The sequence below is a fragment of the Panthera leo genome, chromosome B4 (assembly GCF_018350215.1).
Source record: "Panthera leo isolate Ple1 chromosome B4, P.leo_Ple1_pat1.1, whole genome shotgun sequence".
In the NCBI taxonomy this organism is placed as follows: Eukaryota; Metazoa; Chordata; class Mammalia; order Carnivora; family Felidae; genus Panthera; species Panthera leo.
Genome location: NC_056685.1, coordinates 89,145,748 through 89,170,814, shown reverse-complemented (window position 1 = coordinate 89,170,814; position 25,067 = coordinate 89,145,748). Strand labels below are relative to the sequence as shown.

At 40.8% G+C, this 25,067-nt stretch overlaps 1 protein-coding gene and 1 pseudogene across 1 annotated transcript; one reads left to right on the top strand and one right to left on the bottom strand.

Annotated features, from left to right (window-relative positions):
• Nucleotides 1–6: 6 nt before the first annotated feature.
• On the top strand, nt 7–19,188 carry KICS2 (KICSTOR subunit 2). Its single transcript, XM_042947068.1, has 3 exons — nt 7–267; nt 6,069–6,354; nt 17,941–19,188. Exons 1-3 carry the CDS (start codon nt 33–35, stop codon nt 18,755–18,757), a joined length of 1,338 nt encoding a protein of 445 aa, XP_042803002.1. The 5' UTR covers nt 7–32; the 3' UTR covers nt 18,758–19,188.
• A 3,003-nt stretch (nt 19,189–22,191) lies between these two features.
• On the bottom strand, nt 22,192–24,243 carry LOC122225430 (annotated as a pseudogene).
• Nucleotides 24,244–25,067: the final 824 nt, after the last annotated feature.

The following is a 25,067-nucleotide window of genomic DNA, read 5'->3' as shown; positions in this document are numbered from 1 at the left end:
AGCCACGTGGGTGGAGCTGGATCGCAGCTCGCATGGGGGAGTCTATCCCGCTGGCCGCCCCGGTCCCGGTGGAACAGGCGGTGCTGGAGACGTTCTTCTCTCACCTGGGTATCTTCTCTTACGACAAGGCCAAGGACAATGTGGACAAGGAGCGAGAGGCCAACAAGAGCGCGGGGGGCAGCTGGCTGTCGCTGCTGGCGGCCTTGGCCCACCTGGCCGCGGCCGAGAAGGTCTATCACAGCCTCACCTACCTGGGGCAAAAACTAGGTACCTCCGCCCCGCCCCCCGTGCCCTTTGAGGAGGAAGGAAAGGGGGTCTATTCCCCGATCGGCAGTGGCTTGGGTTCCCTGTCTCTGTCACTTCTAGCCTCAGGCTCAACTTGGCACTCCCAATTCTCCCACCGTTCCCTTCCTTCCCTCGGCTTCCACAAACCCCGCCCACTGGCCTCTGCTGCTGTTAGATTGGCCGCCCGGGTGGATGCTCTTTGCAGGGCTGTGCCACAAACCGATGGGTGTATCCATTTTGCTCAGTGCATGGATTGGTGCCATAAATGAGAAGTTAAGCAAACTGTATGTCTTCACTCTTCTGATCAGTGACACTGTGGCCAGAGGAGCAAAACTTGCCAACACAACCTAGTTATAATTAATGAACACTTTTATCCGGCCTCTTAAGGTTAAGGCCCCTGCGAGTTGCAGATGGAGTCCTACCCCCTCTTCCTAGGCTCTCAATAAATATTTAATGAATGAAGAAATGAATACTGGACAGGAAAGGCAAGAAATATGCCTAACACTAGCAAGAGGGGACTTACGGGGGAAATGGTAAACACTCTTACTCCGTCATAAATTTTGCCCCTGAAAATAAGCTGCAAGAGCAACTGATTTTCACTACAGAAACAATTAGTATGAGTAGATCAGGAGGACATAAAATATGTGAAAGCCAAAGGCTATGCATACAGAATATTACGGCTTACAATTATCAGCAATAAATACTATAAATCCCAGAGCTTTCAAAGTTGTGTTAGTATTTTGGCCTATGTTTACACCCTTTCATTATCAGAAAGCACAGGGTTGGGTATGAGTGAAGAACACGTATATACAATGTAGAATAGAAAGGTAAAATTGAGTGCAGATTCCATTTTGATTGTTAACCCCTAGTTTCCTTACATTTCCTGAAAGTGGGCATGTACATACTGCTGTCAGTAAACACCCAAGGGGTAGGGCTTTCTCAGATCTTAACTTCTGCCTTAGCTGTTCAGGTAATGACTTATTTAGTATGTTGACGTATTGGCAAAAACTGGTCAGATAGATTCACCTTGTGTGTTTTTTCCACCCCTTTTTACAGTGGTACTTCTCACAAATTTGCAGTTGATGTTGCAGTATTATTATTCCCCTTTCTACAGATTGGCAGATTGTTTGTGCTCACTGGTGCAGGTAGTTGACAGATCTCAAACTGGAATACCTGCTTTTGAAGTGTCAGATTGTGTTCTTATCCATGTGATTTATAAAAAATTGGCATATGTATTCTACTTTAAATTTACCTTGTATATACAGTTGACCCTTGAGCATTAGGGGCTTGAACTGCCTGGGTCCACTAATACGCGGATTTTTTCCATAAATACAGTACAGTAAATGTATTTTCTCATCCTTTATGATTTTCTTAACATTGTCTCTTCTCTAGTTTATTATAATACAATACATAATACTGTATATATATACAATATATATATGTACAAATAGATGTACAAATATAACATACAAAATGTGTTAATCTACTGTTTATGTTATCAGTAAGGCCTCCAGTCAGTAATAACCTATTAGTAATTAAGTTTTTGGGGAGTCAAAAGGTATACTTGGATTTTCGACTGTGTTGGGGGAGGTCAGCACCCCAACACCCTCCTCTGTCACCCCCAGCTCTGTTCAAAGGTCAACTGTATTTAGAAATGCAGAGGATTCTGGCTGTAAAATTGAAAGTGGGTAATTTTCTGGCAGTTTTTGTTATTTTTAGATTCCCCCACTTCATGAAGAATGGTAATTGACCCCAGTGCCATGATTCTTTTTAAAGCACATGTATGAGAATTTGATAAAACCCATGGACTTGTATATGGAAAATATATGTGTAATACAATTTTGCATATAATCTGAGAGGGTTCAGTGGATTTCCTAAAGCCTATTTATGCACCCCAGCTTAAAAATCTGCTATTCTAGTTTAAGTTGTATGTGTCTGGTTGGTTTTTGGTAAACAGAACTAGCTGCCTGTGTGTAAGAGCATGTGTGAGACCATCACTGTCCCTGACTTGGTTCTTTGCAATGGCCCTTATTATGTAAAGTGACTAGTTCTGCACAGACGCCCAGCTTGCATGCATGAACCTGAAGGCTGCACCTTGAAACTGACCCAGGAGCAATTTACAGTGTGAAACGTGCCCTGGCATGGCTCAGACTCCCAGGTGATCTGTCACTTCTGAGTAAATGTTCTGAAAATGGCATGTTTAATCTCAATGCCTCATAACTTATTCCCATGTGTAGTAATTGTAGGTTCCAGATTTAAAATTTTAACTTTGCAGATATCTTATGGTTTTTTGATACTGAGAGTGTTTGTGATAACGTGCTTACAATATGATTTTGTGATTATTTTGTTGACTCCATTTTCTTAAAACCTTGGGGGAAAATTTTTGTGTTGCCACTTAGACATTCCCATGTTTTTCAAATACTTTGCTAATTAGAATGTATGGTTTTCTTTAAAAAGCAAAACAAAAAGTTTTATGTGTATTTTTAAACATTTAAAACATGGTTCAAAAAAGTGAGTCTTTCTGACTTCACTCTCACGACTAGTGTTCATCAGAGACCTTAGCAGAGAATCCTGTTTATACATGCACATGTCAGCAAACACTATAGGCAAAGGACAGGCCTGACAGGGAGCCTTCTGTTCCTGTATTGGCTCAGGTCTGAAAAACTTTGGGTGGAGTCCTTCCTTATCCTGGAGCTTTCTCTTTCCTTTGAGGGGAGAATATACCTGTTTGGGGATGGCTTAAAATATGCCATCTCAATGCCTTTGGAGGATTTTAGGTCATACTTTTCTCCCTTTGGTTTCATTACCAGAGGGTTTCCTCAACCTCTGGCTGTTGGAATTTAGCATGGTAGAAAATGCCTTAACTTGAGAACTGATGTTTACAAATTATCATTAACAAGAAGCTGTGGGACAAAATACTCAATTAGATATTTTACATACTCCTTTAATATATTTGTTATGTGAAATTTTATCATGTGCGATGGACCACTGAAATCTTGAGAAATAATGAGGATTCAATACATAGAGCCTTCTAGAAATAATTCAAAATAACTGTAGTTTGTAAATTCAAAAAATTGAAAAGAGGAAGGTGTCTGATATCTCTGATTCCTTGTTTCCCAGTATGAAGGAAGGCCCGTCCCCCTTGGATATTCCTTACCAGGATAGTCAACAATAGGATTGTGCTCCTGAGAGATTGGAGAACAGAGACCTGTTTAAAAGAAATGCATTGGTGGTCTCTCCCTTCCTTATAGTGTCCCTTGGTTTTACATATTAGTGATGGTGTTTATTGATAAGCTTTTCACAGTATTTTTGTATTTATGTGGTGTTTCCACTCCCTCAAATAAGGGTAATCTGACAAAGGAAGGTATCCCTTTTTCACCAAGGCCACGCTGTTTAACAGCGGAGGGGAGTACAGTTGAAATCACCTAGCTATCTTTCAAATAGATGCTATTCTTTTTTACAGTACGTGAAGCTCCCAATTTACCATAGAGTTTTAGAAGCTCACTTAGTGGTTACAGTTTTCTTATATCAGGTATGAATGGAAGGGAAGGGGATTATGGTTGTGGAATATGTGCTTTGCTCCAGGCACATTACATACCAAATGTTATTTCATTTTGTCTTCTTAGCAACTCTGTTACTAGCTGCGTGTTAAAAAACAACAACGAAGGCTCAGAGTGGCTAAGTCATTTGCACATCACACAGCTTATAAATTCGGAAGCTGAAAGTTGGAACTAAGTCAGACTTCCAGAGCTTTTAGATTTTTTTTTTTTTTAAGATTTTGTTTTTAAGTAATCTGTACACCCTACATGGGACTTGGACTCACAATCCTGAGATCAAGAGTCACACACTCCACTGACTGAGTCAGCCCAGGGATTTTGCTTGGTACTCTATTGCCTTCCTCAGCTAGGAGATTTTTTTCCTGAACTTGGACACAGAGGTCTATTTATTCCATACTGTCGCATCACAAAATCTGCCAAGTTAGACTGAATACAGGCAGGGAAGGAAGGCAAACCCTTCAGGGTACAGTCCTGTGTGGGATGTTAGGCTGGGGTCAATCCACCTGTACCGCATAGTTTTTGCCGCTATTAGCAGGAGGAATGATTTGAATGCTAGTCAGTTTGTTTAGGCAGTATATTGAAGAAAACATTTTTTAAGTATTAGTAGTTTATGGAATAGTAGGAAGGTGACAAAACTTCTGGGTTTGCCCAGGGCTGATGGGGTTCCCAGGACATGGGACTAAGGGTTTTCCGAGAAGCCAGACCTTGAGTGCCAAGACTTGGAAAGTCATGGAAAAACTGGGACAAGGTGGTCACAGTAGTAGGAAGGGATGTAAGATTCATTTCTTGAAACATAAATGGGGCCCTAAACTAAAAACAGCATTGTGAGATGTTTCATTTATTAAGGGGATAGTTTACAAATCCCTTGATACATAATTTTCACTCCTAATTGATATGTTTAGAATAGTGATAAATTTCTTCATTAAACTATTTTGTGTGTATCAATAGAAAATTTAAACTGTCACCCATTTCTGAGGTTTTTATATATTCCTGAGAATTAGTGTTTAAACTTGCCCTATTTCTTTTCATTTTCCTAATGTCTTACCTGTGACCCTTTAGTGGGGTGCAGAATTGCTTAAGAAAACATCTATGAAGCTGAAGCTGGCTCTATAATTATTAGAAATAGAGCTCATCATGCATTAATACAGAAGTAAGGAAATGCTGTCTGTGCCACTTGATTCTTTTTAACTATTGAAAAGGATGTATCTTTTTTTTTTTTTCTTTCTGATTTGCTTTGGAACCCCTGAATTACACCAGCAGTTATTTATAATTGCTTCCTGCTCTTAATAATTCACAGCATGGTGCCTATTTTGTTATAACCTATAATGTCAACCTTGTCAAGAGTACTAAAGATTTCAGGGCACCTGGCTGGCTCAGTGTGTGACTCTTGATCTCGGGGTCATGAGTTCAAGCCCCATGTTGGGCATAGAGATTTTTTTTTAATTTTTAATTTTTAATGTTTACTTTTGAGACAGAGAGAGACAGAACATGAGCGGGGTAGGGGGAGAGAGAGAAGGAGACACAGAATCTGAAGCAGGCTCCAGGCTCTGAGCTGTCAGCACAGAGCCCAATGCGGGGCTCGCATTCACGGACCGTGAGATCATGACCCGAGCCAAAGTTGGACGGTCAACCGACTGAGCCACCCAGGCACCCCAGGCATAGAGATTATTTTAACAAAAGGACTAAAGGTTTTCTTTTTTCCCCTGGGACCCCAGTAGTCTGTGTTCTTGTGTAAGGGAGATACACATATGTGTATTTTCCATTTTCTGGTATGGCTTAAAAGCTAAGGCAAAGGAAAATGCAACTCTAATGCAGAAATAAAATTTCCTGATTTATCAGGAATAACAACAGTGTTTTCCGATCGGGTATTCTTTTTTGTTTTAAATATATTTATGTGGAAGGAGGGCTATTTAGATCCAGGTTGATGTCACTTACTAGGTCAATTATCCTCTGAAATAAATGTGAATCCTCATTGAACCGGGGTAGGGGAGAATCGGTACACGGGTAAGGAAATCATACACAGGTGCATTGCCACACTAATGAGTCGCACCAGGCATTCTTTCTTCTTCCTCGGTGAAATTACGAGTCGCAAAATATTTGAATTGGCGGCTGATGATAACTTACTGAGCTCAGTAGGCTCCACTCCTTTCCGTGTGGATGCTGGGAGAGCTTTTGTCCTGCTTTCTCTTCCTTACTTGTCATATGCTAATGTCATTTGCCTACCAGGGGGCCAGTCCTTCTTCAGCAGGAAGGATTCCATCCGCACCATCTACACTTCCCTGCACAACGAGCTGAAGAAGGTGGTGACTGGCCGCGGTGCACTAGGTGGGACCGCCCCTCACGTGGAAGAACTGCTTTCCCACCTGTCAGAGCAGCTTTGCTTCTTCGTTCAGGCCCGGATGGAGATCGCAGACTTCTACGAGAAGATGTACACCCTCAGCCCGCAGAAGTTCATCAATGCTGAAGAGCTCGTTGGCCTCTTGGACACCATCCTCAAGAAGTACAGCTCCAGGTGAGTGTAGGTGAGGAGGGAGGGAGGGACAGGCGTGGCAGCGTCTCCCTCCCATCAGACGAGGTCTTTCCCCCACACTCGTGAAACCCCGTCGTTAAATAACCGTGAAGCGGAGAAATAGTCGTTTTACATTTTATACGTATTAATTAAGCACCAGGTGTACCTTAGGTGCCTTCTTTAGGCGTCATTAAACACCATGCCGGGTGGATACTTCTCCAAACAATGGCCAAAGACCAAGAGTGGAGAAATCCTTAAAAGATGTATTATAACTGATTTTGCTGCTTATAGAAGAGTTCACACGAGCGAATTGTGTATAAAATAATGTGACTTCTTAACAAACCATTATTCAAATAAATGTCCCTTTCAAAATAATCACCTTGCTGAGTCATCCACTCATTCCTGCAATGTAACCATTACTTAACACGTGTTGGAAACTCCTTTATAATTGCTTTCAGTGCCTGTGGCATAATTTTGGTTTTGTTTTTAACTTCCTTAGTGGAGACAGGCATCTGTACTTTTGAGGAAGGCATACTTGAACTTTTTTGATAGTCAAAAAGCTATTTGTAGCCAACTTAATTTTTTTTATTATTATTATCTTTTTAAAAAAAATTTTTTTTTTTAACGTTTATTTATTTTTGAGACAGAGAGAGACAGAGCATGAACAGGGGAGGGGCAGAGAAAAAGAGGGAGATACAGAATCAGAAGCAGGCTCCAGGCTCTGAGCCATCAGCCCAGAGCCCGACGCAGGGCTCGAACTCACGGACCGTGAGATCGTGACCTGAGCCGAAGTCGGATGCTTAACCGACTGAGCCACCCCGGTGCCCCATTAATTTTTTTTTTTTTTAAAGACATTGATCAGCTGGAAAACCTGTCTTTGAAGGCAATTGCTACTTTAAAAAAAAAAAAAAAAATGAGCCTGGCTACATGTAATGTATTGCTCACTTCCTACCCAAAAAGCAATACCCAAGGAATTTGAGAAGCATTGTGTATTATTATTCAACTGTAGAAAGGAATGGAGTACTGATACATGCTACGACATGGATGAATCTTGAGTAATTATGCTATGTGAAAGAAACCAGTCACAAAAGATCACATAGTGTATCGCTCTGCTTATAGGAAATGTCCGGAATAGGCAAAGTCATAGACACAGAATGTAGCTTACAAATTTATAGACACAGAAAATGGTTGTCAGGGGTCAGAGGAGAAGGTGAGAATGGGGAGTGACTGCTAATGGATATTGAGTTCCCTTTTGGGGGGCCATGAGACTCTTCTAAAATTAGATCGTGGTGATGGTTGCACAACTCTGATTAAACCATTGAATCCTATACCTTAAAAGAGTGTATTTTGGGATGGCTGGGCAACTCAGTCAGTTAAGCATCCGACTTTGGATCAGGACATGATCTCACAGTTCGTGGGTTTGAGCCCCGCATTGGGCTCTGTACTGACAGCTTAGAGCCTAGAGCCTGCTTTGGATTCTGTGTCTCCCTGTCCCTCTGTCTTACCCCACTTGTGCTCTTTCTCTGTCTCTCAAACATGAATAAATGTTAAAATTTTTAACAAGTGTATTTTTTTTGTATATGATTTAAATAGCAAAGCTATTATTAAAAAAACAAAACAAAAAACAATGATTTCATAGCATCATGAGTTTGAGCCCCATGTCAGCCATGCTGACAGTGTGGACCCTGCTTGGGATTCTCCCCCCGCCCCCCGTCTCTCTCTCTCCCCCTCTCTGCCCCTCCCTTGCTCTCCCTCAAAATAAATAAATAAACTTTAAAAAATAAACAAAACCATGCAATAAACACACAAATATCTTTTCCCTGGACTCATATTATTAAAACATCACCATGTTTGTTTTATATCTCTCTCTATAAAATTTTATTTACCATCCCCCCCTCCCCCGCATTGTTTGGAAGTTATATCATCATGACACTTTAACCCCAAATACTCAGATTGTATTTTCTGAGAACTATACAAAACTGTAGCATAGTTTTCTCAGGAAATTCAGCACTGATTTTCTACCATCTGCAATAAATAGTCTATATTCAGATCTCTCCAATTGTCTCCAAAATGTCTTCTAGTTATTTTTTATTGTCATGTATTTTCTGTTTTATGACATTTAAAATTTTTGTTTTATTTTTGGTAGGCAATACATTAATATGGCTCAAAATTTATAAAGTACAAAAGAATACATAGTGAAATGTGCCCCTGTCCTTCATCTGATTCTTTTCCTAAAAGGCAATGAATGTTGTCAGCAAGTTCTTCCTACCCTTCTAGAGAGATAGTCCATGCATATAAAAATACACATTTTCTTTTTTTAAACAAATTTTACATGTTAACAAATTTTCTGTTTGGAAATACTTTATTTCTTCCTAAAACCTGATTTGTACTTTTTTAAATAAAATAGTTTTTTGAAATCCAAAAACAAAAGTACAGTTGGAGATAATGATTCTCAAGGGGAAGAGATCTCACACGGTGATTCCCAAATGCTAATATGAAAGTGGTTTGCTGAACCATTTGGGAAGTTTAAGAAAACAAACCATACCTGGGGCTCCCCACTACTTACCCCAAGAAGGTAAGATTTAATGATTTTGGACTGGTTGCCCAGAAACCTATGTGTTAAAAGTTCCCTGTGATACTGAAAATAGTCTACATGAAAAAATTGTTTGGATAAACCAGAGAAAGTTGCCAACACTGGGATATACTAGTACTGAACCTTAACAGAGTGTGTGTGTGTGTGTGTGTGTGTGTGTGTGTGTGTGTCCTAGGAGTGGTTATTACTATTTACCTATTTTCATTTTTATTTTATTAGATTTGTGATCTGTCATCTTTTCAAAAAGTATGTATGTATGTATGTATTTATTTATTTATTTATTTTACTTAGAGAGGTGGGGGGCAGGGGCAGAGAGAGAGAGGGAGAGAGAGAATCCTAAGCTGGCTCTGCGCTGTCAGCACAGAGCCTGATGTGGGGCTCAAACTCACCAACCGTAAGATTGTGACTAGAGCCCAAATCAAGAGTTGGAGAGGACTCAACTGACCGAGCCACCCTGGTGCCCCAAGATTTGTGCTCTTTGAACCTTCTTTGAAACATTCCACTTCCCAGAGCTTTGAGAATTTCTTCCATCTCCTGCAAAAGTCCAGCTTTTTCTTGAAGCTCTTAGGGCAGTACTTGGCTGTACCCCTCATCTTTCTGAGTGGACACGGATGGAATCTGATGGATCTGGGTTGCAGTGTCACTTAGGGTCAAGGTGTTTTCATCCACAGTCTCCATCTTCCATCCGTGCTGCCTTTATCTAATTAGTAGGGAGTTACTGATTATAGATACATCCTAGCCTGAAAATTATCTCATTTAGAAGGTTTGGGTTACGTTTGAACAACATAAATTCCTTGGTTAAGAAATTCTGCAAAGTTGAAATTCTGTATAATATGGTGATTTGGGGAGGGAAGTAGAATTATTCTAGGTATAAGTTTAGCATGCTTTGCCCTTTGCCAGGATAATATCCATTTTTCTGTAGACTTTTTGATTTGGCATCTGTGCCACACAAAACACATTTCTTTCATGGTTCCATTGTTCTAGAGAAATAATTCATGTTTTGGTGTTCTGTTGTATTGAAAGAGTTAATCCTTTTCCCAAAAGACCCAGTTTATCTTTCAGGGAATGTTTATTTGTCCCAATATATCTGATTCATGTCAGAACGCTTATAAAATATTGTATGAATCTTTTATCTTTCCAATGATGAAATGCTTTTGTATTAAAAAATTAACAAGCATGACGTATATCATAGAGTCTAAACCTCTGGCCCTGATTTGAGATGCAGATCCTATGTGAGTTATAGCAAGGTCCAGTCTACTTTCAGAGACAAATGAGAAGGATATTTTGTTTCTTTTCTTTGGAAGTCGGTTGTGTTCAGAGTAGAAAAGTGTTAAAGGTTTCCTTTTTTGGTGAACTTATTACAGTATTAAGCAAATGTAAATTATTCCTTCAGAATCACAGTCAGTTATGATGCTGCATTTCAAGTTGAATAATTAACATGAATCATATGAGTTTTTATTTGTGTGCCCTTTAGAAGGAAAAATATGAATTTAGCTCATGCAGGATCAGGATGTCTACTGATGAAGTTTTGGGGTGGTCATGTGGGTTCGTGGGGTCCAGAGCCAATGACCCAGAAAGAATTCTTGAAGATGACTTTGATGCAAAAGATGATGTTATTAAAGCATGTGGAGAGGACCCATGGGCAGGAAGAGCTTCATTGGGATGGTGATGGGTAACTTGTTATACACCCTCAGGTTGGGAGGGGGTCAGGGATAGAGTATGTCTCTATGGAATTTTAGAAGCAAGGTTCCCAGGACCTTGAGGGGCTAGCTGTTGCTAGGGAAATGCCATTTATTACTATTTAATAAAACCTCAGTCATGAGACCCTTTGGATGTATATCGGGACCATAAGCTTAGAGTATGATTGCCAGCATATATCTTGAGGCAGTTGAGATAAAGGAAGTTGACTTACAGGATCCTCGAGGTTGGGATAATGTTAAACTAAGGTTCTCTTTTGCCCCCAGCACAGTGTCATCCTTGAGGCAGCTGAGCTCCTAAAGGGAGGTCATTCTGCTGGTCTCAAGGACTTGTCAATGGACCAAAGGCAGTAAGGGAATTTAACTTTTCATTTGCCTTAGTTTCCCACATCACCATGGCAAGCACTTCAACCCCTTTCCTTTGTTCTTGGACAGCCAGGAGTATCTGGGGAATATCATACATATTCCACCCTGGGGTGGGGGGTGGGGGCAGTGTGTGTCAGCCTATATTTTGCCCTCAGCTTGCCCCAAGCTTCCTCATCACTACTATTCCTTGAATACTTTTGAGGCAAGGTAGAACTTGTTTTGTTTTTTTTCCCAAGGAAGCATCAGTGGAATATTTTTTGATTCTGTGGAATTCATTTTGAATTTACTGACCTGTGTTAAACAGTGCACATAAAAGAAGATTCTGGCTAATTTTTCTGTTTCATAGTTAAAGTAAAACTAGAAGATAGGTTATAACTGCAAAATATTTACTCTCCTAAATCAAGAGTATAATTTTAAGAAGTAATTCTTTCAAAGGAGTAAGCAATTATTTATGCATTCTAGACTGCTTTAAAAAAATCCCTCTAGTGTGGCAGTAGTAATATATCATTAAGTGACTTACATCCTTTAATTATGATTTTACAGTTAGATTTTAAGGAACTTTTTTTTTTTTGAAGAGTTTCCTTTTAAGTAATCTCTACACACAACATGGGGCTCGAACTCATAACCCCAAGATCAAGAGTCACATACTCTACCAACAGAACCAGCCAGGTGCCCCAGAGAACATTTTTTTAAATTGAATTACATAAAATTTTTGTTTACATTTTAGGGAGCACATTTTTTTTTATCTGAATGCTTCAGATGACAGGATTCTCACCAAGGGCAGAACTGTGATTTATTTAGGCCTTGCACCCTTTTTCCTTCAAAAAAAGATTTGTGATAAGTGAAATTAACCGTTGGTTGTGTGTGTATCATTCAACAAGCTGACTTTTCACTCACTGAAAATTTCATGAACAGAACCACAGTGCAGTTTCTGTGGGACACATTCTACCCTAGGCAGTCAACAAGCCTTGATTTTTTTTTTTTTTAACGTTTATTTACTTTTGAGACAGAGAGAAACAGAGCATGAACGGGGGAGGGGCAGAGAGAGAGGGGGGGACACAGAATTGGAAGCAGGCTCCAGGCTCCGAGCCATCAGCCCAGAGCCCGACGCGGGGCTCGAACTCATGGACTGCGAGATCGTGACCTGAGCTGAAGTCGGACACTTAACCGACTGAGCCACCCAGGCGCCCCATAACAAGCCTTGATTTTAACAGTGAGGACTACTGGCCTTCTGTGATCTTGCCCCAGTCTCTCTTTTCAAATTCATATACCTCCCATCAAATGCCTTAAATTGTCCCCCAACTTTTGGTAAAAAGGAAGAAGCTTCAACGAGAATTCTTTGAGGATTTTAAGCAGAAGCCAAAAAACATTCCATAATCGAATGTATTCCTGATAAGTATTTGCTATTTCCTACCTTGGTCCCTTATTTGTTTTGCCTGGAATGTCCTTGAACTTCGAGGGGAAGAACATATCGGTTCCTTCTACCCTTCTAAATTCTCAGCAGGGGGCCCTTTACAAAAGACAAATTAACATGAGGAAAACATACCAGTGTATTTAATGTAAGTTTTCCGTGGCAGGGAGCCTTCATAAAATAATGAAGACCCAAGGAAGCTGTGAAACCTGTGTTTTCATGGTACATTTTGTTATAAAACAAGATTCAGCTGAGTACATTTGAAGATGTAAGAGTTGTTGGGAGATGTGCTAGGACAAAAAAGGGAATGAGCCAAGTGTAGAAGGCTGGGGCAACCAGCAAGGCCTGTTCTTTCAGATTCCTCTCTGTATCCCTGGTCTTTGGAGGTAAGGATGCTCCTTTGCTTAGGGTAGGGGGAGGGCACCTCTCACTTGAGGGTTTTATGACCTGCTTCAGGGGAGGGTCAGGAAGTCTTTCCTGCACATATTCCTCAAATTTATTCAGCATAAAATAGTCAGTATACCAAGATGCCATATCTTGGGGTAGTATGTTCTGAACCCCGTCATACTGCATCATGTATCAGTTGCTATTACCACAATCATTCTGTATAACAGACCATCCTAAAATTCACACTTACAGGCTTGTGAGTCTACTGGAAGTTGGCCCGACAGGCCTGGCTTAGCAGGGTGGCTCTGCTTAACACTGTTGGTCTCACTGGGCTTGCCTTATTACTGTCAGCTTTGGGCTTAGTCTGCTCCACATGTACGCGTTCATTCTGAGCCCGAGGTTAGCAGGGAGGCAGCTACACGGTGGCTATGGCCCAAGTGCAAAAGAATAAGCCCAGCCAAGCTCATTTGAAGCCTTTGCTTGCATCACATCTGTTAACACGTGTTTCCTTTGACCAAAGCAAGTCATGTGGCCCAGGCCATAGTCCAGGGATGGGAAAGTGCACTCTGCCTCTGGCGGGAAGACTTGCAGAGGGTGTGGAATTGGAGGCGATTAAGAATGGGGCCAGGGGGGAACCTGGGTGGCTCAGTCGGTTGAGCATCTGACTCTTGGTTTGGGCTCAGGTCGTGATCTCATGGTTTGTGAGTTTGACCCCATATGGAGCTCCACGCTGACAGTGCAGAGCCTGGAATTCTCTCTCTCTCTCTCCCTCTCTCTAAATAAACTTAAAATAAATAAATAAATGAATGAATGAATGAATGAATGAATGGGGCCAGAAATGTAAGCCCTCACCTTTACCTGGCTAAATCCTACCTGCTCTTTAAGCTTCATGGCTCAATTCAAATTCTGTCTCCCTTATGGGCTGCATAATCTTTCAACCAAAAGAAATTGCTTTTTCTAAAATCTCATTTTATTTTGTATCTCTCATAAGAGATGTATTACTTCCTACTTGTATCGATTTATAAGTACCTCCTCCTACCATGGAAAGTCCTATAAGGCAGACCTTTGGCTAATGCATCTTGATATCTTCAATGTATTTGTATCTAAAAACTAGTAGAAGTTTTTTTTTTTTTAATTTTTGTTTAATTTGAGAGAGAGAGAACGTGGGGGGGGAGGAACAGAGGGAGACAGAGAGACAGAGAGAGAGAGAGAGAGAGAGAGAGAGAGAGAGAATTTTTTTTTTTTTTAATGTTTATTTATTTTTGAGACAGAGACAGAGCATGAGCAGGGGAGGGACAGAGAGAGAGGGAGACACAGAATCTGAAACAGGCTCCAGGCTCTGAACTGTCAGCACAGAGCCTGACGTGGGGCTTGAACTCACAAACTGTGAGATCATGACCTGAGCCGAAGTCGGACGCTTAACCGACTGAGCCACCCAGGCGCCCCGAGAGAGAGAATCTTAAGCAAGCTTTGTGCTCAGTGCAGAGCCTGATGCAGGACTCGATCTCACAACTATGAAATCATGACCTAAGGCGAACTCAAGAGTTGGATGCTCAACTAACTGAGCCATCCAGGAGCCCCACTAGTAAAAGTTTTAAATGAGAAGAGACTATAGATTTTTGTTCATTATGGTAAAATATACATACTATAAAATTTACCATTTTTTTAAATTAAAAAAATTTTTTTAATATTTATTTATTTTTGAGAGAGAGAGAGAGAGAAAGTGTGAGGAGGGGAGGGGCAGAGAGAGGGAGACACAGAATCTGAAGCTGGCTCCAGGCTCTGAGCTGTCAACACAGAGCCTGACGTGGGGTTCGAACCCACAAACCATGAGATCACGACCCAAGCCAAAGACTCTTAACTGACTGAGCCACGCAGGTGCCCTTGAAATTTACCATTTTAAAATGTATATAATTCTGTGGCATTCAGTACATTCACACTGTGCTACAGATTGTTTTTAATCATTTTAATCTGACTCCTCACATGCATGGGACTTGCATACTTCTTTTGGAAGGAATTCCTTGATGTGGATTTGTGAAGGAGAGAGTTCTCTCTTACCCGCTTTCTCTCTGTCCCCACTCCCTTTCTCTCTTTCTTTTTTGGCTTTTTTTAGAGCAGATGTTCTTTGCAAATAGTTGTCAATTTATTCTGTATTCAGACTCTTCCAACCTCGCTGCCATAGCTGAGGTATATATTTTGGATTACGACAATTTAACAGATCCCCCTATAGTGTGAGTTGTAAATAGGCATGAGGCACAGAACAGAATGGAAATGGGGAAATGATACATCATAATGCTAATCTCAAAGTCTTGGCAGAATAACTAACATGAATTTTTGGCTCTTCTTTAGGATGAAAAATAGCTTCGAAATTCACATTCATCCTAATAAATGTGGAACATATAAACAGTTTTAGTTTATGTTTGTGGAAGAGCTTGTTCAGAATTCTTTCTGAAGATTAGTACAGAGAATTCATGTTCTTTCAGAGAGAACGTTGGATATAAATGATGATTTCCAATGAGGCAGAAAAATGGAGTATTGTTATTTGTGGTAGAATTGTCTTCAATCTCATACCGTTTTCCTATTATTGACAGTCTTTACTATGTTCTGAGTTCCTTGGCAAATTTTCTCGATACCCATGATTATAGAATCTTGTGGTGTTTTAAGGTCATTAAGTGTCAAAGGGCCTAAAGGCTAAGGTGGTAGGAACATTTCTTACACTTCAAAGGTTTTGAGACGTGCTATAGTGGGGTTGTGTGTGTGCATGTGTATTAGACTTTCTTAATGTTTACTTCAAGCATGTAATCTTTGGAGAGTCCAAATTAGTTAATTAATTATTAATTAAGTATATGAGCTGGGGATTTGAAATCTGGTTTATGTCTCTGATTCCCGCCCCCCCCCCCCCGACTTAATTTTAAGTTTATTTATTTCTTTTGAGAGAGAGCACAAGCTGGGAAGGGGCAGAGAGACAGAATCCCAAGCAGGCTCCACACTGTCAGCGCAGAGCCTGACATGTGGCTTGAACCCACGGACTGCAAGATCATGACCTGAGTGAGCTAAGATCAACAGTTGGATGCTTAACTGACTAAGCCACCCAGGCACCCCATCTTTCTGATTCTTTGAATGTATTATTAGACTAAAACCTTCCACTACCCATGTTTTAGCTTCCTTCTCTTGAAGGATATTGAAGGGAAAATACTGGCGATAGAAAAAAAAAATAATGTGTGGTCATGTGAATAACTACATCCTACTTATCACATCAGTTTCTATCTTAAAATATCCAACCTAATATGGACTCTCTAATTAATTTTTAATAATCCCTCTAATTAATGTTTAAATGGATTTTTTAAAACTCTAGGTCTATTTGTGATGATTTTTTTCCTTCACTTTTTAATTGATAACCAGCATTTTCCTCTTCAATGGGGGCCAAGAGAGCCATATGAGAAGCCTCTGCCTTGTTGACAGTGAAGCAATTAACTTATGTGGGTTCAGGCCTATAAATCATCTCCCATGGTGCCTGGGGCATAGGATATGCTCAGTAAATGCTAGATCTTGCCCACATATTTGAAATCAGGGTCACTTGCAGTTGCTTTGGATCTTTAGGAAGAGTATAAGGGCTTGGCGTTGGCTCCTGGAGAAGGAGAGAGCATCAGGCCAGAGAGACACTAATCACCCCCTGGGCATTTTTCAGAAGAAGACTGAGCAAGAAAGCTCTACATGGTCCATACAGAGAGGACCTTCCTTGCCATTGTTACAGAATTTTATTTAGATCACAAACAACAGAATCAATGAGGCAGAAAGTAAGATTCAAATCTTCACATAGTTGGTTTACCATGTTTACTGAATCTCTGCTCTGTGCCATATGTTTTAGAGATAAAGGAGTGTAGGAAGTAGGCAGTGTTGACTTGTCCTCAGGGAGGAGCTCAAAGCAAAGGTGACCATGTGTCCCAGTTTGCCTGGCAAATTATGCAGTGAAGCTACTAACGTGGAAGACAGGTATTAAGAAACAAGAAGAGTAAATTGGCTGACTAGTGTGGACGTGAACGGAGAAGACCTTTCCAAGGAAATGACTCTGAATAGGAAACCTGAAGCATCAGAAATAGGTATTGATGGGAAAGGGTCATGTTCTCACTTGCCTCAGGCTCTTCACACTTCGCCTTTTCCCCCTGTTCCTGAAGGGGACATACTCCCACTCCTCTCCCCTCCCGCTGCACAATATTACTGTTAGAAAAAATGTTTTACAAACAGCAGGTAGCAGTCCATGAGTCGTAAAGTTAATTTAGTGAATAGTGATCCAATTTAAAACAAGTAAATATTGAAATATTAGATTTTTTTAAATTTAGCTACTACTTTGTTTTTAACTGTGACTAAAATATGAAGGAGGGGCGCCTGGGAGGCTCAGTCGGCTAAACATCCGACTCTTGATTTTAGCTCAGGTCGTGATCTCATGGTTTGTGAGTTCGAACCCCATATTGAGCTCTGGGCTGACCGTGTGGAGCCTGCTTCGGATTCTCTGTCTCCCTTTCTCTCTGCCGCTCCCCTGCTCGTGCTCTCTCTCTCAAAAGTAAATAAACATTAAATATGAAGGAAATTTGGGGACTAGGATTGAATAAGAGCTTACCTTCTGGAGTTACTATGGAGTTACCATAATAGCTTGTGGAGTTACTAAGCACATTAGGTAAGTTTATATGTGTTACGTACACATTTAAGATATGTTTTAGTGACTTTGTTTTTCTTTTTACCTATGCTTCTTTAGGACTACATCCTGAAAAAGAGGATGCCTTGTTTTGATATTTATGTGAGTTATATAATTCCCAGAATGAATAAAATAGGTTAGGAAAGAAGTACAGCTAATTTCATTTCTTTGTATTTGAAAGGAAGGTAACCATGACTCTCATGTTCTGTTTAAATGTCAGGCTATTTCCACAGGAGGATATGATGCTGACATAACTCTGAGACGGTGAAGTTACGTCAGAACAACTTTTTAAATAAATCGGCATGCAGCCCTTCAACCTTTCCTTCCCCTGCCCCCAAACATAATGTTATTTGTCTGGCCACAGTGTGTTGTTTTGAGGGTAGAAAATGTCAATGTGGAGTAACATTTCCACTTATTTCTATTAATTTCCCTTCCCCTTTAGATTTCACCACCCCATCCTCAGTCCTTTGGAAAGCAGTTTCCAGCTGGAAGTCGATGTCCTGAGTCATCTCCTGAAGGCCCAGGCTCAGGTCTCCGAGTGGAAGTTCCTCCCGTCTCTGGTGAACTTGCACAGTGCTCACACCAAGCTGCAGACTTGGGGCCAGATCTTTGAAAAGCAGCGGGAGACCAAGAAACATCTGTTTGGAGGGCAGTCTCAGAAGGCCGTTCAGCCCCCACACCTTTTCCTTTGGCTGATGAAACTCAAAAACATGCTTCTTGCCAAGTTTAGCTTTTACTTTCACGAGGCATTGAGCCGACAAACGACTCCTTCAGAAATGAAAACGTTGACTGCAAAAGCCAACCCAGACTTCTTTGGGAAGATTTCCAGCTTCATCAGGAAGTATGATGCTGCCAATGTGTCCTTAATCTTTGACAACCGAGGTTCCGAGAGCTTTCAGGGTCACGGCTATCACCACCCCCATTCCTACAGAGAGGCCCCTAAGGGTGTGGACCAGTATCCAGCTGTGGTGTCTCTGCCCAGCGACAGGCCGGTCATGCACTGGCCCAATGTCATCATGATCATGACAGACCGCATGTCCGACCTGAACAGCTTGGAGAAAGTGGTCCACTTCTATGATGACAAAGTTCAGAGCACCTACTTCCTAACCCGCCCAGAACCTCACTTTACCATTGTTGTCATCTTTGAGTCAAAGAAATCTGAAAGAGACTCCCACTTTATTTCCTTCCTCAATGAGCTCTCACTTGCCCTTAAGAACCCCAAAGTTTTTGCAAGTCTGAAACCTGGCTCCAAAGGCTAGCAGGTGATTTGTGTGAAAGGTTTTCAAGACTGGAAATTGTGTTCTTAATTGCTCTAATGATCTACTGTGGTCTATGATTAGAGTTTCCATCCATTCATGCTTCTCCCAGAGCTAAATTAGAGACAGATCCTCCCTAATTGTGTCGCACACTTTATAAGCAATTAAGGCCAATTGAATTAAGTATCCAAAGAGTAATCTAGGAAGTGATCATGACTACTGTGTATAACCGTGGTACAGCGAAGTTCTTTCGGTACTTTCTCCTATTTTCCTGTACTTCACGTAGACTGAATATTTATTAGCCTTTGATTTTTCTTTCCACATGTTTTATATTGTTCTAAACTTTCTGTTTTAATGCAATTCCAAATGCTTTCTCCTTTCCCTTCCTTCCGGGATGAGTAATTGGGATAAGATATTAAATGGCCTTTCCAGAATCAAGGACTGTACGTTTTCTATCTCATAAATTAGCAAAGTTAACATAAAATTATTTTATGATTCTCATCAACAAATTAATATTTTGGATGCCAAAGCTAGTGTCTTGGTGAAAAATAGCCATCAGTTATTGAAATTAAAGGTGAACCGGAGTGGTCCCATAACATCAGGTGTTTAACAGTTCAGAAGATCTGCAGAAAGTTTAATAGTCATGGGCTCTTTTTTGGGGTGATCTACACACCTAACTGCATTTCTTCTTACCCTTGAAAAGTTTGAATTTTTCATTCTGTTTGAAAGTTAGCAGAAGCCATTACGTGGGATTTCTTCATTCTTCAGTATATTATCTGCTTGGCTTTCTGTTTATCACCTTTCTGCTGAAAGGCACGTTCATGTTTGACTCCACTCTCTGCTTCCTCTTCGGCTGGAAAAGCATGTAGTCTTAGTTTTTCGTCCACTTTCAGACATTCATGCAACTCAGCCTGCTTTTATAATGTCAAAATGTTGGTCTTGATACCTTGTGCTTGCTAAAAATCAGTTGTGTGTGCCAAAGACCTCTTCATAGTTGAATAATCAGATGAGTACTTAAGCACATCAGAACTTGAGTTTCATGCCTGTCTCCTCCAAATTATTTTTAGAAGCGGTGATGTCTCTTAACACATGCCGCCTTCACACTTTCCTTCCGCAGGTGTTCCTGGGGTAGTAGATGGACCCCTAAAGGTATAATGGGCCCTGGAGGACTTCACTTCTAGGTTATTGATTACGAATAAAAATAACCACAAAGAGTAATTGAGTTGTTACTATCTGATAGTTCCTTCAAAACTTGTGTGTGACATAATCGGATCAGTCCTGTTTCTCACGATGGCACGGAGCCCCGGTTTTACTGGGCCGCCACAGCAGGCAAGCTGGCAACATGGGCAGAGCCGCTCCCAGTCTGTGCCAGGAGGCCAGCCCACCTTGGTTGGGACTACCTGGTGGAAGGACCTACTGGCTCATTTCCTTTTCCTTTTCCTTTTCCTTTTCCTTTTCCTTTCCTTCTCTTTTTTTTCTTTTCTTTTTTCTTCTCTTTTTTCTTTCTTTTCTTTTTCTTTTTTCAAAATAAAAGTCCTATGATTTATAAAAAGCCAGTTTGCTTTAAATAGAAAGCAGCGATTGACTCCTGCACTTTATTCACTCTGGTCATATAAAAATCCGAACAACACTGAACTTTTATAAAAAACTGGAAACAATTAGAACTAAAAATTCAAATCATTTTTCTTCCTTTTTGTATTTTTCCGGGAAAGTGAAAAATATTCCTTGGTGTTCACGTATTTTTTTTTTTTTTTCTAGAAAACAATCACCATTAGCCTTAATGAAATGATCCCCCATGTACCTAAAGAAATATGCTTCAGTGGAACTTGGAGAAGAGTGTAAATAAAACAGACAATATGATATTTAAATAACCAGTCCTTGCCTGGGAAATGTATATTTCCTATGTATTTGAAATGTATATTTATTTTTAAACATATTTTGGTTCAAGCCAAGAAACAAAGTGATTCTACTCTGAGACTTGTCCTCTAAAATCAGTAATGAGATGATCTGTAAAGTCTGTGTTTTGGTAATGGGAAGAGTAAATCCGCATATTCTCTGAGGACTGTTTACCTGGAAATTGTTTCTGGGGTGCCTGGGTGGCTCAGTTGGTTGAGAGTCTGACTTTGGCTCAGGTGGTGATCTCACAGTTCGTGAGATCCAGCCCCATGTCAAGCTCTGTGCTGACAGCTCAGAGCCTGGAGCCTGCTTCAGATTCTGTGTCTCCCTCTCTCTCTCTGCACCCCCTCCTCCCCGCTCAAAAATAAATAAACATTAAAAAAAAATGAAAAGAAATTGTTTCTAAACCACAACTTGATCAGTTTTTATGCATAACCAGGAGTGTGGTCAACACTTACTGAGTTTGCCAACAAGCCCATCAAGGAGTGTTCATTTTTCTTTTCTTTTTTTTTTTTTTTTTTAAATTTTTTTTTCAACGTTTTTTATTTATTTTTGGGACAGAGAGAGACAGCATGAACGGGGGAGGGGCAGAGAGAGAGGGAGACACAGAATCGGAAACAGGCTCCAGGCTCTGAGCCATCAGCCCAGAGCCTGACGCGGGGCTCGAACTCACGGACCGCGAGATCGTGACCTGGCTGAAGTCGGACGCTTAACCGACTGCGCCACCCAGGCGCCCCGGAGTGTTCATTTTTCGATGTTGTTTGGACACAGGGTGAACATTCACAGCTTTGTCCTCTTGGGTCCAACCTGGTATCTGACTATATCATTTCAGGGTTTTAGGGAGTGTGTGAAAATATAGCCATTGCCCCTTATAAACAGCTTTGCTTACCTCGGTCTCATTTATCCATGGTCACCCCAGGTCTGGAAGCTGAAAGCCAATTCCTCCTCCTGACGAATCATCAGGAAGTCAGTAGCAGCCTACTGCTACCTCACAAAGCCTGTGTCATTCACCTCACTTTATCTCATGGCGTCGGTATCGTATCATCTCCCATCATCACAGAAGGGTGAGGACAGCGCAATCAGATTTTTAGAGAGAGAGCCCACATTCACATAACTTGCATTACAGTACAATGTTATAACTGCTCTATTTTATTACTGGTGTTAATTTCTTACTGCGCCAACTTACAAATTAAACTTTATCATAAGTATCATAAGTATGTATGTATAGAGAAAACCACAGTATATACAGAGCTTGGTACTGTATACAGTTTCAGGTGTCTGTTGGGTGTCTTCAGCGTACTTCTTGCAGGTAAGGGGGGACTACTGCACGGCTTCTTAACTAAGGATTCAATACCCCCGATATTGCTTTGTATATTTGAACACATTGTAGAAAATTTACTTACAAGAAAGAAAACGGTTGGTAACTCACCGCACTCCCGTAGAGTCACTCATATGATCTGTAAAATGCATCCACCTTTTGATCGAGCAGCAACCTTGGCTTTTGTTTTTTCTTTCTTTTTTTTGCTTGTCAGCCTCTGGGCTTACTTCCTTATCTGTAAAATGGGGATAAGAACATATGGGCTGCCTTTTTCAAAGGATATATAAGAATGGAATGACATCATGCATGTAAAAAAGGCTTTGGAGCTTACTTGGGTTTGAAAGCTGTATAAATAAAAGACGGACCATTCTTTCCTTAAACTCAGTACCTCTCCTGTTCTCGTCTTTCTCTTCAGATCCGTGGCATAAGTGTGCTTAGTCATTATGTCTGAACAGTACTTAAAGAACTCGCTTAGAAGAGGAGGCAGATAAATGCCTAACCAACTCACCCTCCCCTCTCTCCTTATTTAAGGGATAGGGTGGTTCTTTGTTTCCAAATTCTTATGCTTGGTTGATAGCATCATTCAGTTCTATATTCTTACTGATATTTTCGGGGGAGGAGGGGATCTAGGTGCTCTTTTAATTACCAAGAGAGGTGTGTTAAAATCTGTGATTGTAGAGGTCTTCCTTTATTTCTGCAGCATTTTGCCTTTTGTATATTGAAGCCCTTATTAGGCCCATATACATTTACAATTCTTCTTTCTCACATATTGACCATTTATCATTGTGAAGTTTCCTACTTTATCTCCATCACTACTCCTTGCTTTGAAGTACATTTTGCCTGATATTTTTATGACCCTTCCAGTTTGTTTCTGCTGACTGTTCACATGGTATGTCTTTTCCTATCCTCTATTTGTATCTTTATTTTTAAAGTGTCTACAGCAAGAAATAAAGAGAGAATACTGATTACAAAGAGCAATAGCCAACTCTGCTCTGCAATCTGACAATCTCCACCTCTTGACTGAAGTGTTTAGTTTATTTCATACCTATGAAGTTTTTACAGTCAGGACTTTGCTGATGGTATCTTTAAGCTATCAGTGATCATGCTTTTCTATCTTTTTTTCTTTATGTTGGAAGTTAGATCAAGAGGTTTGATCAGATTTTTCTTTTTTTTTTTTTTTCCTTTCTCTTTCTCTCTTCTTTCTTTTTTTGTAGTGACTATTGTGTATTTTATTTGGAGGTAGCTAATATGTGGCATTACCTGGATCAATTATATCACTAGAGGTTACAAAACAGTGATATTCTAATTATGTCATTCCTTTTTCATTTGTTAGGTGGAATACTTCTATGAGAATAAACTTTACGTCTATTTGGTTATATTAAAGAACAGTTCCTATAGGAAGGGCTTGATTCTTTTGCCAGTTTTTATCTTAATTTTTTTAAGATTTTATTTTATCATGGTTTTCTTTTTCAAAGATTTTATTAAAGGTCTTTACAGAGCAAAAACCAAACTCCAGATGCAGCTGCCACGGAGACCCTGTTAACATTGTGGGTACTGGCTGCGGCATGGCAGGGAGCTCTGACTTCCCACCCTTCTGTCCCGAGATGGGGTTGCTGGGGAGTATTTCATATTTGGGTTCCACAATGCTCACGTGATCTGGCAGGGGATTCTTACCACTTGGTCAGACTTACCACTTGGGTCTGACGGAAGCATGCTCTTCACTTTGACGCCCAGCACGCCCTGTCTGAGCAGCATATGGCACACAGCAGTGTCCATGTACTAGTTAACAGGGTCCTCACTGTGAGTCATCAGGCCATCCACAAACTTCATGGATTTAGCCCTCTGTCCTTGGAGTTTCCCAGACACCACAAGCTCACAGCCTTTGGCCCCACTCTCCATGATGAACCACAAGACACTATCGCAGGCCCTCCACACGGTGAGGCCTCCTAGGAGTTTATAACGTAGAGACTGCCTGGGCAATAGCACACAGACCTCCTGTGGCCACCTTTTCAGCATAAAGCTCTATGCTGCCCTCGGGGAAACCAAACCTCTGCTGAACTACAGGGATCAACTCTTGGATCTGCCAGCCTGTCTCACCCAGATCATTCCGTGCCCTGATAGCCAAGATACTGACTTCTGTCCTGGTTGATGTAACTTGGACCTCAACCCTGGAGGAGCCGCCTTTAGCCAGCTCCTGAGTGAGAAACTCGTTCAGTTCAGCTTCGAAGACGCCATCAGCGATGAACTTCCTCTTCTCGGAAATTTGCTCTGCCATCTTGCTGCTGTGTACCTCTGAAAGGCAAGGCAAGATTTTATTTGTAAGTAATCTCTACACCCAACGTGGGGCCCGAACTCACAACCCCAAGATCAAGAGTCTCATGTTCCACCGACTCAGCCAGCCAGGTGCCCCTAACTCATTATTTGAACAAGTGGCAAGAGGGGCACCTGGCTGGCTGAGTCGGTGGAACATGAGACTCTTGATCTTGGGGTTGTGAGTTCGGGCCCCACGTTGGGTGTAGAGATTACTTAAAAAAAATAAAATCTTAAAAAAAATAATGAGTTTGTTGTTTAGGATCTTCTACAGACACTGGGGAGTTTTAAAAGAAATGTATAAGAATTTATGAGGATTTCTGCCTTTTGCCTAATTTGAAACAAGGCAGCCATTTTTCCCCTTATCACAAGACACTTGTGTAAATGTTATGATCTTCCTTTATTTCTTCCTCATGGTTAATTTTCTTATCTCTTAATTACCGTTGATGATTTGCCTCTGCTTTTTCCCTTCCTCCCTTAGTTTCTCCCTTAGTTTCTAATATCTTTCTCACTAATTCCACTTAGTCACTTTTTCCCATGCCTCAGGAAGCCAGGGCATACCCCTGTGGTCTCTGACCCAGTTTTGAAAGCATTTGAAAGTATTAACTTCAGGTTTTTAAAAATTTATTAAATTTTTTTTTTTTCATTTTTAAAGTTTATTTGAGAGAGAGAGAACATACAAGTGGGGGAGGGCCAGAGAGAGAGGGAGAGAGAGAGAATCCCAAGCAGGCTCCACACTGACAGCATTGATCCCGATGCAGGGCTCAAACCCACAAACCGTGAGATCAT

Coding starts and splice junctions, on each gene's coding strand:
- KICS2 (XM_042947068.1), top strand. CDS start 33: ATGGGGGAGTCTATCCCGCTGGCCGCCCCGGTCCCGGTGGAACAGGCG. Junction 268..6,068: donor CTACCTGGGGCAAAAACTAG/GTACCTCCGCCC, acceptor TTTGCCTACCAG/GGGGCCAGTCCTTCTTCAGC. Junction 6,355..17,940: donor CTCAAGAAGTACAGCTCCAG/GTGAGTGTAGGT, acceptor CTTCCCCTTTAG/ATTTCACCACCCCATCCTCA.